This window comes from Epinephelus lanceolatus, chromosome 4 (assembly GCF_041903045.1).
Source record: "Epinephelus lanceolatus isolate andai-2023 chromosome 4, ASM4190304v1, whole genome shotgun sequence".
Lineage (NCBI taxonomy): Eukaryota > Metazoa > Chordata > Actinopteri > Perciformes > Serranidae > Epinephelus > Epinephelus lanceolatus.
The window spans coordinates 23823557-23839743 of record NC_135737.1 but is presented as its reverse complement, the minus strand read 5'-3'; the positions used below and the strand labels follow the sequence as shown (position 1 = coordinate 23839743).

General features: G+C 40.2%; 1 protein-coding gene across 9 annotated transcripts in view; it reads left to right on the top strand.

The window, feature by feature from the left end:
* The window catches only part of LOC117259567 (muscleblind-like protein 1), a 92682-nt gene extending 77223 nt beyond the window's left edge, over window positions 1–15459 (top strand). For 2 of the 9 annotated variants that reach the window (XM_033630966.2, XM_033630965.2), the window contains exons 5-11: window positions 2561–2800; window positions 5642–5695; window positions 6505–6655; window positions 7587–7622; window positions 9156–9247; window positions 9593–9666; window positions 11640–15459. In XM_033630966.2, coding sequence (XP_033486857.1) covers window positions 2561–2800; window positions 5642–5695; window positions 6505–6655; window positions 7587–7622; window positions 9156–9247; window positions 9593–9649 — 630 coding nt within the window. In that variant the 3' untranslated portion in view covers window positions 9650–9666; window positions 11640–15459. The remainder of the gene's footprint in view (window positions 1–2560; window positions 2801–5641; window positions 5696–6504; window positions 6656–7586; window positions 7623–9155; window positions 9248–9592; window positions 9667–11639) is intronic. The other 7 variants (XM_078167052.1, XM_033630968.2, XM_033630969.2 and 4 more) reach the window with 7 other exon arrangements.
* Window positions 15460–16187: the final 728 nt, after the last annotated feature.

The window sequence follows — 16187 nt, the reverse complement described above, 5'->3', positions numbered from 1 at the left end:
ATTTGATACCTGATGAGTGCAGCTCCTCTAGCTGTGTTCAGATAATCATTAATTGGACAGTAAGTCAATCTCATCCATTATGCAGCCCCACCCGGGAAACACTCGCAGCCGAATAATGGGCAAATCGTTGGAGGCAGGCAGGAGGCGTGTGAGCACGTTAGGAAGGTTACATTTAAAATGTAACATTGGGTAGCTGGGTAATTAATGGGGGTGAGGCTGAGGAAGTCTCCAGGCCCGATGAACGAGTGGATGACATGCAGAGCGAGGGAATGGGTCAATGACAGGAAAAAGAGACGGAGGGGGAGATAGGAAATCAATTTGGAGACCTGTTGTGGTCATCAGGGGAGCGGTTGGGGCAAGCAGAGACAAAGATAACAGAAACAATGGAGGGAGTTATGATTGAATTTCATAAAGGAGTCGTGACTGGTGAGAGGAAATTACAAAGGTGGGGGAAAATTGGAGGCAAGAAGTTGTTAAGAGAGGACGAACACGCAGCTCTCGGTTCAGGCTGAGATTGAAACGGTTGTCTGGCAAAGGATTGATAGCGTTCTGTGCTAAAGTGCAGTGAACAGCCCAGCAGATGTGTAATATTTATCAGCCAAATGCAATAACGGGCTGCGGAGAGAAAATCAGCTCATTTTCACTGTTTTCCCTCAAAGATATTTAGGCCCAGTGGTCAACGCTGCCTGTAGTGCTCAGCCTGCGTGTGCTGCTGAGACTTTTTGATTGGGAGAATTTATATCCTAGCCTAATTTGTCAGGAACTAGGTTTGCTAAAAATATCTGAGAGAAGAGGGCCAGACATATTTCAGTTTCTGGTGTGTCGTCAAAAAAATAAACATAGCTGGAATTCTGTGGACCAACACACATACCAGCGAATAGATATGTTACAGGCTGTTTCCTTGAGACTGAGAGAAATTCCTATTTTAGAAGACAATCCTCTAGACTGTTTTTCCCGAGAAATATTTTCAGGCAGCCTCTCCGTCTCGATCTTTTATGGAGCTATACTGCAGCCTTTCAGCGTGCATAAAATCATATGTAGCTTACCTGAAACCATGGCGATGTAAATGGCCCAGAGAGACAGTTACCATGGGGACAGAAATATGATTAACAGGCGCTTTATTTGTTTGTCCAACTAAGCACTTTCGCAGGGTTACCTCTCTCTAATGCACGATTAACCACTGTTAAGACAAACACACAGCTCCGCACCTGCAGAGCACGTCAGATTGCTTCCATTTAGTCTTCCCTTTCGTCTCTAATTTTTTTTTCCATGCCAGCCACGCTCGTTCGATTCCAAAGACTCTCACTCTGTCTCCTTGATCCCCATCTGTCTGTCCTTTACTCTTTATTCATCAACCACTCTAACATTTTCCTCTCTCCCTTGTTTCCTCCCTCCCTCCCTCACCCGCCTCTCCAACATCTGCCTGACAACAAGGCAGTCTCTCTCTCTCTCTCTCTCTCTCTCTCTCTTTAAAAAAAAAAATAATAAGACCAGTAGCAGCGGTGGTGATGGTGGCAGTGGTGGGGAATTAATGTGCGAGTGGGCACGTGTAGGTGTACATTCATATGTGACTGTGAGTGCGTGACAGAGGTGCATAAGAGAGAGAGGAGACAGACAGACAGACAGAGAGAGAATCCTGCCCCACTGCTCGCACAGATCAGTGATTGGGGATGATGAGCTGTCATGACAGGAGACAGAGCAGGGTTAGTTTGTAGATTACGCCATTGGTGGCCTTTTGTCTGGCAGCCGCTCCGCCACAAATCAAATCCCTTATGCATGCAGACAGTGAGACTGGTAAGCAGACATTTGGTAAATGGCTTGTTCTGTTAAAATAACTGATAGATCGATACAACCTACCATGAAATTACATTTCATTTGGGGCCGGATAGGATTCGAAAGGCGTTCAGACGCAGTGGTGTCTGCCTGTGCTCAAACAGAGATCCTAAGTTATTGCACAGCTATTTAAGTGTCAAAATTTAATTCTGAGGAAAAAATGCTGCCTCATAATTTATATGTGCACCCACCTTGTGTGTGTATGTGTGTGTGTTTTATTATGCGTGGGCTGGTGATTACGTCAGCTGCAGCCTCCCTTGAGTGTAACCAGCCTCATATTTCCCACGAGCCTCATTGAGTCCTTACATCCAGGCTGAGGCAATCAGTTTCCCAACTGTTCACGCAGATGCTGCCCCCTTCTGTCTCCACGAGGAAGAACAACAACACAGCTCATTTGAATAATGGATAAATGCTGTGTGATTAATGAGTCTGTAAACGCTGGTTACGGTCTGTTCTGCTTATCAATCAACAGTAATGGCCGAGCCTGTCTCTAAGATTGGTTAGCTCTGTCTGGTAAAGTGATTGTCAAGTTCTGAAATGACTGAACAGATTGATTACTTCATCAGATGTGAAGTAAAAGTGAACAGTAACTTCATAATGTGTGTGTGGGTGTGCTGTCTGTGCGCATTTATGTGTGTGTTTTACTGCAGGCTTGAGATCTTATCGACATGTAAACAAAATTAAAGCAGTGAAACGTGTGTTTGTTTGTGTGTTTCTTGTGCGCCAGGTGTGTCGGGAATACCAACGGGGTAACTGTACGCGCGGGGAGAATGACTGTCGCTTCGCCCACCCTTCGGATAGCACTATGATTGACACCAACGACAACACGGTCACTGTGTGTATGGACTACATTAAGGGCCGCTGCTCGAGGGAGAAGTGCAAGTACTTTCACCCTCCGGCTCACCTGCAGGCCAAGATCAAAGCCGCCCAACACCAAGTTAACCAGGCTGCAGCTGCTGCAGCCATGGTAGGTGTCTGTCCACAGACTGCAACAGCTAAAGAACATGCACTGTGTCAAAGCATCCAACTAACAAAATCTAACCTAGAGTAGCGTTCATATTCCAGAAATCAAGCCAGACCTCATTTCTCATGTGATCACCTAAAACAAGTCATTAAGCTCTTCTAATCTTGATGTGGGCTCATTCAATGTGACCTGCACATGATCACACACAGCGCACCACAAACACTCCTCTGATTTTCCAGTCACTTATGGATGTAGTTGTTTAAGTCAACACCTTCCACCCTGTTGTTTTACTCAGCCTCCCAGCACACATCCCAGTCTCCTCTGCTCCTGCTCTCTGCAGCTCTGACCCCACATGCACTGAGAAGACACAGAGGGTCAATGTGTGCTTCATTAGCAGCAGGCTGTAGCGATCATGCTAGTGTGTGACTGAGCCTCCTGCTCCTCCTTGTTTTGCTGCTTTGTTAGTTGTATATTTTGCTTTGTTAGTTGTATATTTGTTTGCAGTCGATACGTATGTTACATTTTTTGCTGAAAATACAGCTGTGAAGACTGCCGGTAATTTAAACTTAAGGTTTTGCTTAGACAAATTCTGTAAATGATTATGCAGCAGGTATTCCAGTAAGGAGGGTAAGCTTGATATCAGTTAACCTTTCACGTTAAAGCCAAATTAGGTATAATATGATCACATTAGCTTCCTCATTAGAACAATAGCTTCCCTTTTTAATCATCTCTTCTCTTTAAAATGTTAAAGCTTGGGTAGGCGGTTTCATTTTGATGTCACTGGGCAAAAATCCCACGATAAAATATGAGCATATTGTAATTCGAGTGAACTGAAAGAACACTGGACTTCTGCACCTCCTATTGGCTCTGTTTCAGGCTTTAGAAAGAGAAAACGGTGGCCAATTTCAGGTCATTTCAGAGAGAAGGAACTCCTTTTAGCTGTTCTACATATACAGATGCACATGTACACCTGATTCAATGGAGGAGAATCCTGCAGAGGAAGTTGATATTCCAGCATTGACAACAACTGCCTGCACTGCAAAGCAACCCAAAAAGGGAATATGGACAATAAACTAAATTAAACGCATGTTACTATCAGCAAAGTGTTTCAGAGATTGAGAGAAGATGTTGCTAATAGTTTAGCTCTCTGCTGCCCCCATAGCTGTGGCTTTAAGTTCACATGTATGTAGCTGCAGAAGCAGCAGTGTGAACTGTGGTTGTTAGGTCCACAATTCAGGTGCCATGCAAGAAAATACATGATCTACCCTTAGTAGCAAATCTTTACTTTGGCTATTAAAATATATTTTATAAGTGACTAACAGATTTTTAAAAATGTATTATTGAAGCAAAAATTAAGGAAAGAAAAAAAAATCCTCTTAACTTTGGTGCAGGAAAGTTATCTTTACCTGGTTAATGGCAGATTATATCTGCATTAATTGTGAAAATTTCACAAAAACATTTATGATTTTGATTTATAACCATTGTATGATGAGATTAGAAGGTGCAGAACTGAAGTGAAAACACAGTGTCTCATTTTGTTCAGATGGTTACGGCAGTTGCAGCCATTTTTTAGAGTTGGGTTAACTGGTCTGGGATCAGGGGTCAGGATCAAGTTAACCTGAGGCCTGTACTATGAAGCAGGATTTGGAGTCAGCGAGGTAACTTCAGGGTGAACTCTGGGTTTTTGGTACAACAAAGCTGGTTCTCTTTTTACCGGGATAAAAAAAAATCGACACTGTTAACTGGCTCTCGTTATCATAAATGCAAGACTTCGGTCAAATACACCTCATCCATCATTAACTACTTTTCCACCCTTTACTTAAATAGTAGAAACAGTCTGGCATCACTTTAAAGTGTTTTATGTGACATATTCAGAGTATTTTCATCATCATCCAACTAAATAGGAAAAAATACCAATGCCAACTATGGTCAAGTGATACCTACATGTAATTTAAGTCTCAGCCAGTGGTGTATTTTTGGATGGTATTTTCAATGTTTCTGCATTTTCTGTTATAAGATTACAGAGTATTATTTACATCCCATGCCACTGAAATTTTACTCTCTCGCAGTGGCAAACACCTTCAGTACTGTTTCATCTCATATCATATGAAGTAACCTTTCATTTATGGATCTGATGATGTCACTCGTAGTTAACAACCCCACGCCTTTCAAATGAACGTGCCTGTGGCTGGATAGGGAACCCAGAGTTGACTGAACTAGTTGATAACCAGCTTTGTAGTACCGGTCATCCAGACGGTCAATATTAGGGTTAGTCACACCAGATAACTAAAGATGTTGTGGGTAAGTTGAAGTGGCTTCGTAGTACAGGCCTCGGGTTTAGTTCCAGGGCAACAGTCATGTAGACATCACAGAGTGAGTAAACCCAGTTTATGGAGCAGGAGCTTCCTTTGTGAGCCAAGAATATATTGCTTGATATTTTAAGTGTGTGTCAATACAATAATCCAGGGCTCCTTAAATTTGAATTTAACAGATCTGATTAACTGGCTCAATGTTCTGTCTGGACCAAAACACCATTACACTCAATATTATAACATAATTTTCCTCTGACAGTAAACAACATCCAGGGCCATAACTCTTTTCAGTAACCCTACAGCCATTAATGTGCATGCCCTAGTCTTGTTATTGTTGTATATTGCATTCCAATGATTTGTTTTTATTTGTTTGTTTTTATTTTTTTGTTTGTTTGTTTGTTTGTTTGTTTTTTTCTCACCAACCCACACTGCACTGCTGCCCCCATGACGCACCTTCGCTTGCTGGTTTATGTTAATGCGCTTGAACCCCATTGGCCCTTTGCCATCATGTGCTCGCTGCCTGCTAATTAAGACTCAGTCGGCTGTCAAATCACTGAAGCGACCCCTCGACGCAACTTTTGACCTGGTACTATGACCTTTCACCTTTTAGCTTGGCATGTAGCTGTGGTGTATAGTGGATTTGTAGTTTTAAAGATATGTAATGATGAAACAGTGACGGGTGATGAACTGATCGTAACCAGTGGTTTTGTAGCATGTTGTTTATAAAATGCCTGCTTGAATTTATTTTAGTAAGAGAAAGAAAAAGACTTAAAATAAATATATAAACAATTTTTTTTTTTTTTTTTTTACTGTCGGTGATCAGTTCATCACCTTAAGTGCAAAAGCAGATATTTGGTGGCATGAAAATGTAATATCTAAGTTACTAATAAGGTATTGTAGTCTTTGCATGGTTCTGTCATTTTCCATATTGCATGTGTAATTGTTGAAGAGGTGTCTTAACACAGCTTATAGTGTACTATTATCATTGAGCTGACGGTGCAGCTTTCCCTAACTACATCATTCCTGTTGTTGGTCCAACAATCAATAAAATACTACTCTCCTAGCTGTCATTATAGTTATGGTTACAGAGAGATCTAGCTATGCCTTAGCCTTAAATTAAATAATGATGTACTGTTTTATTCAAAATTATATATTATCTGTGATATTGTGCAGAGGACAGTTTTTTGATAGACACCACCACTGTCCTGTCTTACTCTGACAGAGGTAGTGCAGTCCACTGCTTGCTTGCCAGTGTGTTGTAATAGCTGTTCTGGAACAAGCAACTTTATCTTTTCTAATGAAATTCTTTCTTCTCTCCTGTCCTGAATGTCACTGCTGCCATTCTTTGGTTTCCCTCACTCCCATCCCTTTATTTTGGTGTTGTCCCCTCTTCAGGGGCTCCCTCCCGTCTTGCCTCCTTTACCAAAGAGACCTGCACTTGAAAAAGCCAACGGTGCCACCACTATGTTCAATGCTGGCGTATTCCAGTACCAACAGGCCCTGGCCAACATGCAGTTTCAGCAGCAGGCTGCCTTCATACCATCAGGTAAGGCCCTGAGCTGTTCTTTAACCCATGTTGTTGGCGCTGATCCCACCGCTGTTGACTGTCAAATCATGTGTTGTCTCACACAACTGTTTGGCTATCAGCAGCGAATGGCTGAATGATGTGTAAATTTGTTGTTGGTCAAACAATTTGCATGGATTTAATTGTACTTATATTTGTACAGCATGGGTGTAGGTTGAGTGTCAGATAATGACTGCTCATTTCTGCATGTATGTTTATCAACTTAGCAAATTCACATTGTGTCTGCCACAATAATGGTAGTCTATATTCTGTTAATGTCATATTAATGGCCTAAAGTAAATACTTTAAATCACACCCTTAGTGTTCAGCATGTGTGCATGTAGAGTTTGCACACACACACACACACACACACACAGGCATGCACATCTGGCCACTGCACAGCTATTGTACACTGTGTCCCATATTCTCATCTGTCTCACCTCATCTGTCTCACATGTCCCACACTATTGGACTGTCAGGTCACTGCAGCACACTTTAAGGACTCTGAAAGCAGGCCATCCAAAACTGCCACTGTGTAAACAGCTGTTAGGCTGCTGACAGGAAAATGGGACCTCTGGTAGTGTTTAATTTCCCCTTCCTTTTTATGCAGCGGTGAGAATTGAGACCTCTGTATCTCATGCATATGCTTCATATGCTGTGCAGTATGTGTGGCTGCAGCAACTGTGATGTTTGCAAAGGAATGACTCTTCTGTGTAATTATTAATAATCAATATTGGCACATAATCATCTGTTTAACCATTGCACTGAGCCCAGCAGGTTAACATATTCACAGCACAGTTTGTTCATATCCACGTTCAATCCAATATGTCTGACTTTATAACACTTGTAATGGGTTTTTCTTGATTTCTTCTCCCTATTCACTCCACTCCCTGTTGCAATGCATGATGGGCAGGCTCGATATTGTGCATGACACCTGCAACAAGTGTTGGTAGGTGCCAGCTTTCCTTACCCGTTATCTCTGAGCCCATTGTAGTCACTCACGTGTCATTCAACTCACTACATAATGACCACGTTTACATGCACAAGATATTCTGTTTTTGCCCTTATTCTGAAAAAGACAATATTCCTTCTGAGCTGTGTACGTGTTTAATGAAAACGACCATCCCACTGATAATGCTGTCCACATGCAGCCCTGCATGCTCCAATTAACGTGCCCTGACATGTCGTTTATCATGTTAAAGTATGGAAAAGTGGAACGGTTGAAGCAGCTTGTTTTCTGGACCTTGCAAACACAGCCTTGGTCTTTTATTCCTTCAGCCATGTTCTTGAACAATCAATGTTGTGATATTTGCGCATATCCAAAAACCTGTTGATATCCAAGTCTTGCATTTTGTTACAAGAAGGTGTGTTTCCCCAAAATATGGGACTTTCTTTTGAGCATGCATCTCTATCCCAGCCCTGCAAACTGTTGGATATTGGCTTGTGTACAATGCATCCATGACAACGCACAGAGCCGACCGTAAACAGGCAAGAGGCCGTGTGTCGCAAACTGCATATTCAGGAAGCACTGCATTCTTGACTAAAGAACGCTCCTAAAACCTAAATAACACTGACATATCCTGTCTGTCTTATTCGGAAAATGCTGCATTACAATATCCAAACCGAATATGCTGTTTACATGTCCCTTAATAAATCTGGATTATTGTCATATTCTGAATAATAGTGGAATATTAGTGTGCATGTAAACGTAGTCACTGTGAGCACATTCTCCATCTTGTGAATTCAGACTTCGACAGCCTAAAATGTAATCTTGTTTCCAATGCATCTGACAGGCTGATAAAACAAGAATCTTGATTTCAAATTAATTTTGCAAATTAAACTGGAAGTTATGTGTATTATTATGCTCTGCAATACATGAAATGAACCCCCTTCTTGCTCCACCACAGGTCTGTCTGTCACCTAATGCTTGTTGCAGTTTAAAATCCCCTGACCCTTGCTTCATTACACTTCCATCCCAAGCTCTCTAACTTCTCGAACACCTCATTATACTGTCTGGTTATACATACCATATAAACATGAGGAGTTATTTATTGGTAACGTTGTAGATGCTGTTGTAAGTTTAATGTTTGAATTAGTCATAATTAATTGTAAAACAAAAGCCAATTAAGTAGCCTGTTCAGTGTAAATGCCAAAAGACAGGCTGTTTTCTTTTTCTTGCTCCGCAACACAGTGAAGTTCACTGGTAAATAGATTTGATTTAAAGGTCCAGTGTGTTGGATTTAGTGGCATCTAGCTATGAGGTTGCAGATTAGACAGATAGAAATAAGTGGCTCATTGTAAACTAACGAAAGTAATGAAAACACCCCATAAATCCCACACACTGGACCTTTGAAGCGATTTAGAACTACAAACAGGTTTTCTCATGTTTATCAGCACTCTGTAGACAGACAAATGAAGTGTGAACATAAAAAGCTTTAAATCTGCTCTGGTTCAACTGCCTGTGTGATCTTTCCCTCCCAAGTACCCATGATGCACGGTGCTAATCCAGCCACTGTGTCTGCAGCCACCACATCTGCCACAAGTGTTCCCTTTGCAACCGCAACAGCCAATCAGGTTTGCTCCTCTCCTGCCTCCTCTCTCTCGGCTCTGACTGTTCAGTATCTGTTAGTTTTCTTTTTTTTTTCCTGATCTTATGATTCCCATGTGCCTCGTAATGAAAAATGCATGAATGGTGCACAAAGCTCATCTCTGATCTTTGCTAGCTTTTCAAGGCGTCTTATACTGTGATTATTTAGCAGTGCTTTCAATGCTTATCTTTATCATCAGTTTAGGTTGAAGTGCTGTTTGTCCTCAATTCAACTGATGTCTGTCCCCCTCCTTCTTTTTTCCTCATGTTCATTACTTCCTGTCTTCTCCCTTCTCTCTCCTCCTCCTCTCTCTTTTCCCCCTCTCAATCAGATTCCAATAATATCTGCAGACCATCTGACTAGTCACAAGTATGTGACCCAGATGTAGGAGTCTCAATCAGAACAGTACGTATTGTACCTCCTCTAAACATTTCACACACTGCATTTGGACCAGTACTGCTGCTTTGCACCCAGACAGCTAACTGTTATGTGAGGGATTTGCCACAATTTCTTTCTTTCTTTCTTTCTTTTTTTTCATTTTTATACAGCAGACGAAGTTGTTTATTCAGGCAATTTTTATTTTATCTCTACCACTCATTTTATTAGAGAAAGGTAGAATTTTAAGGAATAATTTCATGTTCTTGTTAATACCCTTGTTTATTTTCTTTCCAAGAGTTAGATGAGAAGATTGTTACCACTATCTATGCTGTGCTAAATGTGAAGTTAAAGCTGGAGACTGTTGTCTGAACAAGTTGCACAGCTAGCCTGGCTCACAAAATCCACTTACCAGCATCACTAGAGCTCACAAATTAACATGTTACATCTTGTTATTATGCCTAGTTATGCACTGGAAGGAATACAGTAGAAAGGAAGAATTTATTTTATTGTTTTTATTATGCCATTTGATGTAAAAATGTTGCCGTTAAACATAATTTATTTATTTTCTAGAATTGTCCAATATTGATTTTCAGCCTCCTGATGTGAATTGAAGATCTGTTTCATAGGCACAATTTGAACTATCAAGTGTGGGGTTCACAAAGAAAAAAGGAGGAAATGTAATGTGTACAGCGGAGGCTTCATTTACACTGTAATTAAGAACCAATATATCAGCAGGTGCATTTTCATATTCTGAATAATTTGCCTAATGACCAATGGAATATTGAGAGACCAGACACAGGTCCCAGCTATTAGCGTTTGAGCTCAACGTTAACGTTTTCCTGGGGCAAGTAAATGCTCTGTTTTGGCAAGAGAAAAATAAATGTGATGTCTAACTTTTATGTAATGTTATCTGAAAATAAACTCCATATTGTATGGCCGAAGCAAAGCTTTACATACTGGACACTATACAAGTTAACACTGGAGCAGCCAATGTCATATACGACATAACATTAATGTTAAATATCCCTGGAACGCTGCATGTAAGGGACTTACTTTTTTTGCCCAGAAGCTAACGTTAACTGTTGGGCTGTTCAAATGGAGGCTCCTGTGCGATCCTATCCCTTTCAGAAGCTTTTTAGTCTTTTTGTGGACTTTGTAAGATAAATTCATTTTTTGATGATAAATCTGACACTTGACGTCCTCTGTGATTATTTATCCATTTTCCAATATCGAAAACTGTTACTGTTGTTGTTAGCCATCCATAATGCCTTGGATTGAGTCTTTTCACCAGTCTGAGGCTGAGTTTCTGACTGTGTGGGCTATGCTTACCTTAGAATTGTCCAAGGCATTTAATTGTACCTGTTAGTAGTGTGTTTTTGTCTGAATCAACACATTTTCACACACATTTCACAGGAAATGTAATGTTTATATACAGTCTCTTTCAAAATAAATGCACTACTTGGGTACAGCACGACAAACACACATGGTTGGGTTTAGGCAACAAAAGCACGTGGTTAGGTTTAGGAAACCTGGATTTAGAATCTTACAGGACGTGAACACCGCTCTCTCGTGAAAGTCTGTGTTTTTGGACCCATCCACCAAAACCGCCCCACCCACCCTACTTGGACTTTCACCACCTTAACTTTCATCCTTGTCCTGCCATTTTCCCCTGACACAGCCGGGGGCTATTTAACTACAACGGCAACAGGCCGTGTATCATACCAACTTTAAAGGATGCCTTTTTCGTTGGTTTCTGATACAGGAAGTCACTGCCCAAGTGCCAAGTGATTTCGACAGCTTCAGAGACTGGGCTCTCTAAATCGCTGTGTCCCTGCAAGGCATTAATTCAAATTATTAGTTTTATGGTATTAAAAAGTATATAGCGAAATACATATGTATGTTTAATTTCAAGACAATAAGAAACATCTAATCAAAGCTTTGTTGCAGCTTGTCCTCTTCCTTCACATCTAATTCGCTGTGTTTTACAAACTTCTTTCCAGATGGAACTGGAGCGCGCTGGTGTCGAGTCCAAGATTAGTGGTCACCCTTCATGCCTGTAACATCAAGAGCAAAACGGAGAACCAAATCTCAGTTGGTTTGGGATAAATCTGCATGTTAACATAGGAGGCACAGTTTGTTAGGATTGTTTTCATGTGTAATCCATGCACACTATAACACAACAACAGAAAAGAACATCATTTGCATTAAAGACTGCCTTTCGCTCTGTGGAGGCAACTTACCTTTATTCACCGGACACACTTTGAATGTCAACATGAGGTAAACGAGTGGAGCAGTCGTTTAAAAAAAAAAAAAAAAAAAAAAAAATGACTGGATTGGTACGTCCATTGACCAAGAATCATGACATGTGTTAATTGTTTATTGGTTGGTGGTCTTTGACCTAAATGTGTTCATTTGTTTACACGACGGTGCACCTTGTCTTTCATTTGAGGTAAAAGAAACGAATGATCTGACTGAATCACATATGCATGCACAATGATTTTGTTTATGCTTTTATTCTGTTAAACCAGTGATAAGGGAAATTACACGAGTGTGCTCAGAGGCAAAATAGCAACTGAATGTCTGTGAGGTGTCTTTCAAACCTTTGTAGCCTACTTTTCTATCTCTTAAGCACATGTCTTTAACCTTGCAGGTGTCCCTGTAAAGTGCCATACATCTCAAAACACATGAATGGTATTAAAGCAGTTCTACAAAGTGTTAAACTCCACAGTTCCCTTTAATACGTCTATTTTCTCTTTTGGACAGCATGTAGTGTCCGACGCCGTGACCTGTTATTTCCTGTGACTCCCAATAGCACCACTGCTGATTAGATCAGCTTCCCCCGGATTGTCTGCTATACTCAAATCTACTGAATGAAAAACTTTTTTTAATTTTCCTCTCAGACTTTGTTGTTGATGTCAGTTGTTCAGACAGGAAATGACTGGATATATGCTTACACAGATCTCTCCATGATCATGAAGTCTATTGACTCTAAAAGTCGAATGAGCTGTATGTGGGGTCTTGGCCTGTGCGAGAGACCAAAGACTCTCCTAATGATGATGTTACGAGGAATAGCTTTGAAACAACAGGGCGATTAGTTGGTATCCAAACTGCTGTGAGACAGAAGTTAAAATGGACGGTGCAACCGGCGATGGATTTGTATGACCTGATTTGTTTTTCATTTGTATGGTTATGCATATATTTTAAGGCAGATTGTCAAAGTGTAGTGTATATATAGTCTGACATATTTAAGAATATTTGTTTAATGAGTCTGCCTGAGAGCTGTTTTCAGATAGTCAGCCAAAGTCTTTTTGTGTCACTGTTACTAGATATCGTGGGTAGACTAGCGGGACAAAGTTTTTAAAACGTGCAGGCTGCACAACGAGCCCAAAGTAGGATCGAGTGTATTGAGTAGATCTCTAGAACTCTTTGTTCTTGTTGTGTTCTGGGTGTTCTTCAGGCATATTTAAATTGGTGGATAGTACAGGGAAAGTGGCAAGAATATAAACGATTGTATTACTCATCCAAAGCCTTAGAATGTACCATCGGGTCAGCACAATGCAACATGCCATTTTGAACCATCCAGTTGCCTAATCCACGCCATATTAAAACACACACACACACACACAAACACGCACGCACACACACATACACATACATACACACAGAGCACTATGTAATTGTCACTTTTTTTGTCAGTGTTTTCTTATCTTTCTTGTGGTTTTTCTTTAGATGAGAAGTGTTTTACTTTGTTTTGTTTGGATGATATTTTGATATTTAGTTCGGATTTTGGCTCATTCTATTTATCTTTCTTATAATGACTATAAGGTTTAAGAAAAAAAAAAGTGTGTGTTTGTGTGTTCCTCATGCACAGTTTCCTGAAATTCCATGTAATGTTAATTTTAGTATGATTATGATTGTAAACTCAATATTTTCTACGTTATGCATATTGTTGAACTGTATGCATATTGTTAATTTCTCTAGTCTTTTTTGTGTTCTTTGAACAAAGATGTTTTATATGAGTATCTAACAGTGATGAAATAATAGAACAGAGAGGCTAAGTTGTCACTGTGGCAACCACCGCCGATAACCGAGTAATATTTTAACGATTGTAAGGTTTGTAACTAGTCATATAAGAAAAAAAAGATTATTATAAAAAATCTAGTTCTTAGATGTTTAGAGTAAAGATGTTATTTTCTACTGTATCCATTTCAAATAGTAACTATTGTTTTAATATTTTTACTCTCCCTGGAAATTGGGCCATGTTGGAAAACAAGCTGCATATTTGATCACTTTTCGGGGGCGTCGCTGGCGGGGTCAGGTGAACGTGGCGAGTGGGGAACCGAGTCTGCACACTCGTCTCTTACTTAGCCAACTGCAAACAACAAGGGTGGGGTGGGGAAACTTGAGGTGATAAAGGTGATAAAGGTTGACTTTTTTGCACTTCTGTACATAGTCAAAAAAGAGAGAATCATGTATATTGAGATCTTATTTTGAATAAAAAAATAATGTCTATAAACGACAAGGAATTTTGCTAGGATAACACAGAAAAAAAAATCTTATGAAAGGCTGAACAAAATTGCTTGCATCAAAGGGCACTGAGTTCTCGCTCTCCGACCCGTTTCAGAAAAGGCCAAGTGTTGCTCTTCTTTTTTGTCAGCAGCTTGTAGTTTGCCAGGTAACCTTCCGGAGGAGGCGTCCACTACCCTCCAGCGTAAGGGCCTGACTGGGTTTGTCTGGTCCCCTAACCTGCCTGTACTCACAGGTCTGTGTGTCATGGCCACGCCCTCCCAGGCCCAACCAATCACAACACGTCCTGTCTCCTTACTTTACTCAGAGAGGAATGCATGTTAAAGGAAATACATATACCGTTTAAAAAAAATCACGACAGTAATATTGAATAAGAAAACATGTTACACAGAAAGATGTATTTACAGTATACAATATTCTATCAATGTAATGGAATAAGATATATATAAAAAATACAAAAATAGAATAGTGGTTTATTTAAAAAAAAAAAAAAAATCCTGAGAATATACTCACTAAAGTTTTACCACTTGGAGAGTTAAAATACATGCAACACAAACACCATAGCTATAAGTATGTTCTTTATGTTTATGTAAGCTGTGCTTCTAGTAGATGAAACTGACCAAACATGAATGTAGTTCAACATCCGGCAGAAATTAAAGAATCATTTCAGACTGAAATACTGTTTTGTGGTTTGGTCATTAAGTCGTTTGAAAATTGTGTTCTGATCATATTTGTCATCTCTCATCTCCTACAAGCACGCATGCTTACGTTTATGATATAATGTAAACAGAACTTTTTTTTTTTTCGTTTGTTTCTTGTTTGTTTTCTCTGCTCGTAGTGCTAATATGATGTATTCTGTCTCCTGCTGCAGTTTGTTTCTGCTTGTTTTACTGCTCCAGGCCCGCTGAAAAGATGTGTCATGTTAGCGTGGCGGCCACCTCCTCTGAAAAGCACCCGTAGAGAAAACTCCTGATTGCCACAGTCTAAAGCCATAAAATATATAATCTCATCAGAGTGAAACGTGTGAGAAGAAAGCAGAAATGAAATCGAGGTGGGCGAGTGTACCTGCTGAAGCTGGTAGAAATATGTGTTTGCTGGGGGTTTTACTAACTACAATATCATGTGATAATGGTAGCTAATATAACCTGTGGTGTGCTGTGCCAACTTTGATGGATGTGTTTGGTTAAGATAGAAATGTTCATGACACTTTTTTTCACAGGGCCTGCAATGCTATATTTGATTCTTGCTGTTATGAATTAAAAAAATGTAATAAAAAATTACAAATGAACTGAATAGAAATTTGCTTAAGATGAATTATTTCACATGGGGATTGTAGCAAACTGCTGTTCAATTAGCTCCACATTTCAGAAAATACACACATTTGCTTTCTTGGGTTTGATAAAAAATAAAAAAAAAAACTGATACCACGCTCATATTGAACACATAAAGCTGCAGCCAGTCAGCTTAGTTTGGCACGCAGGCTGGAAAAATGGAAAAACAAATAACCTGGCTCTGCTAGCAAAATCCACCTTCCATGACTAAAGCTCACTAATTATTTCGGTTATATCTTGTTTGTTTTTTCTGCACAAAACAGAGGTTTAAATTTGACAAGCTGCAGTTTTACATCAACAAAGGTTACAATATTGTAACCCTAGTTCTATTAGCACATGTTGAGCCCTCTACTGAATTCTATGGGCAATTCTCTCCTCCAATCACAAGCACACATTTGCCCAATGAAATGTGCATAAATGTTGCTGACCAATCAGGATGTGTCTCCCAAATATATGCCATTAGCTACCCTACACTCTCTTCAGAGAGTGGTGTAGTAGCGACAGGGCCCCTAGGTATCGGGGTCCACCTGTGCTAATAGAACTGGGGTTACAACATGTAATCTACATTCTCGCACAGGTTACACTCTCTACTGGACTCTGTGGGTACAGTTGGTGGAGCCCAGTGAATGACACATAACACAGACATAACATTGACCCAGTCACACTGATCCTAACTGGCTAAAGGTTACT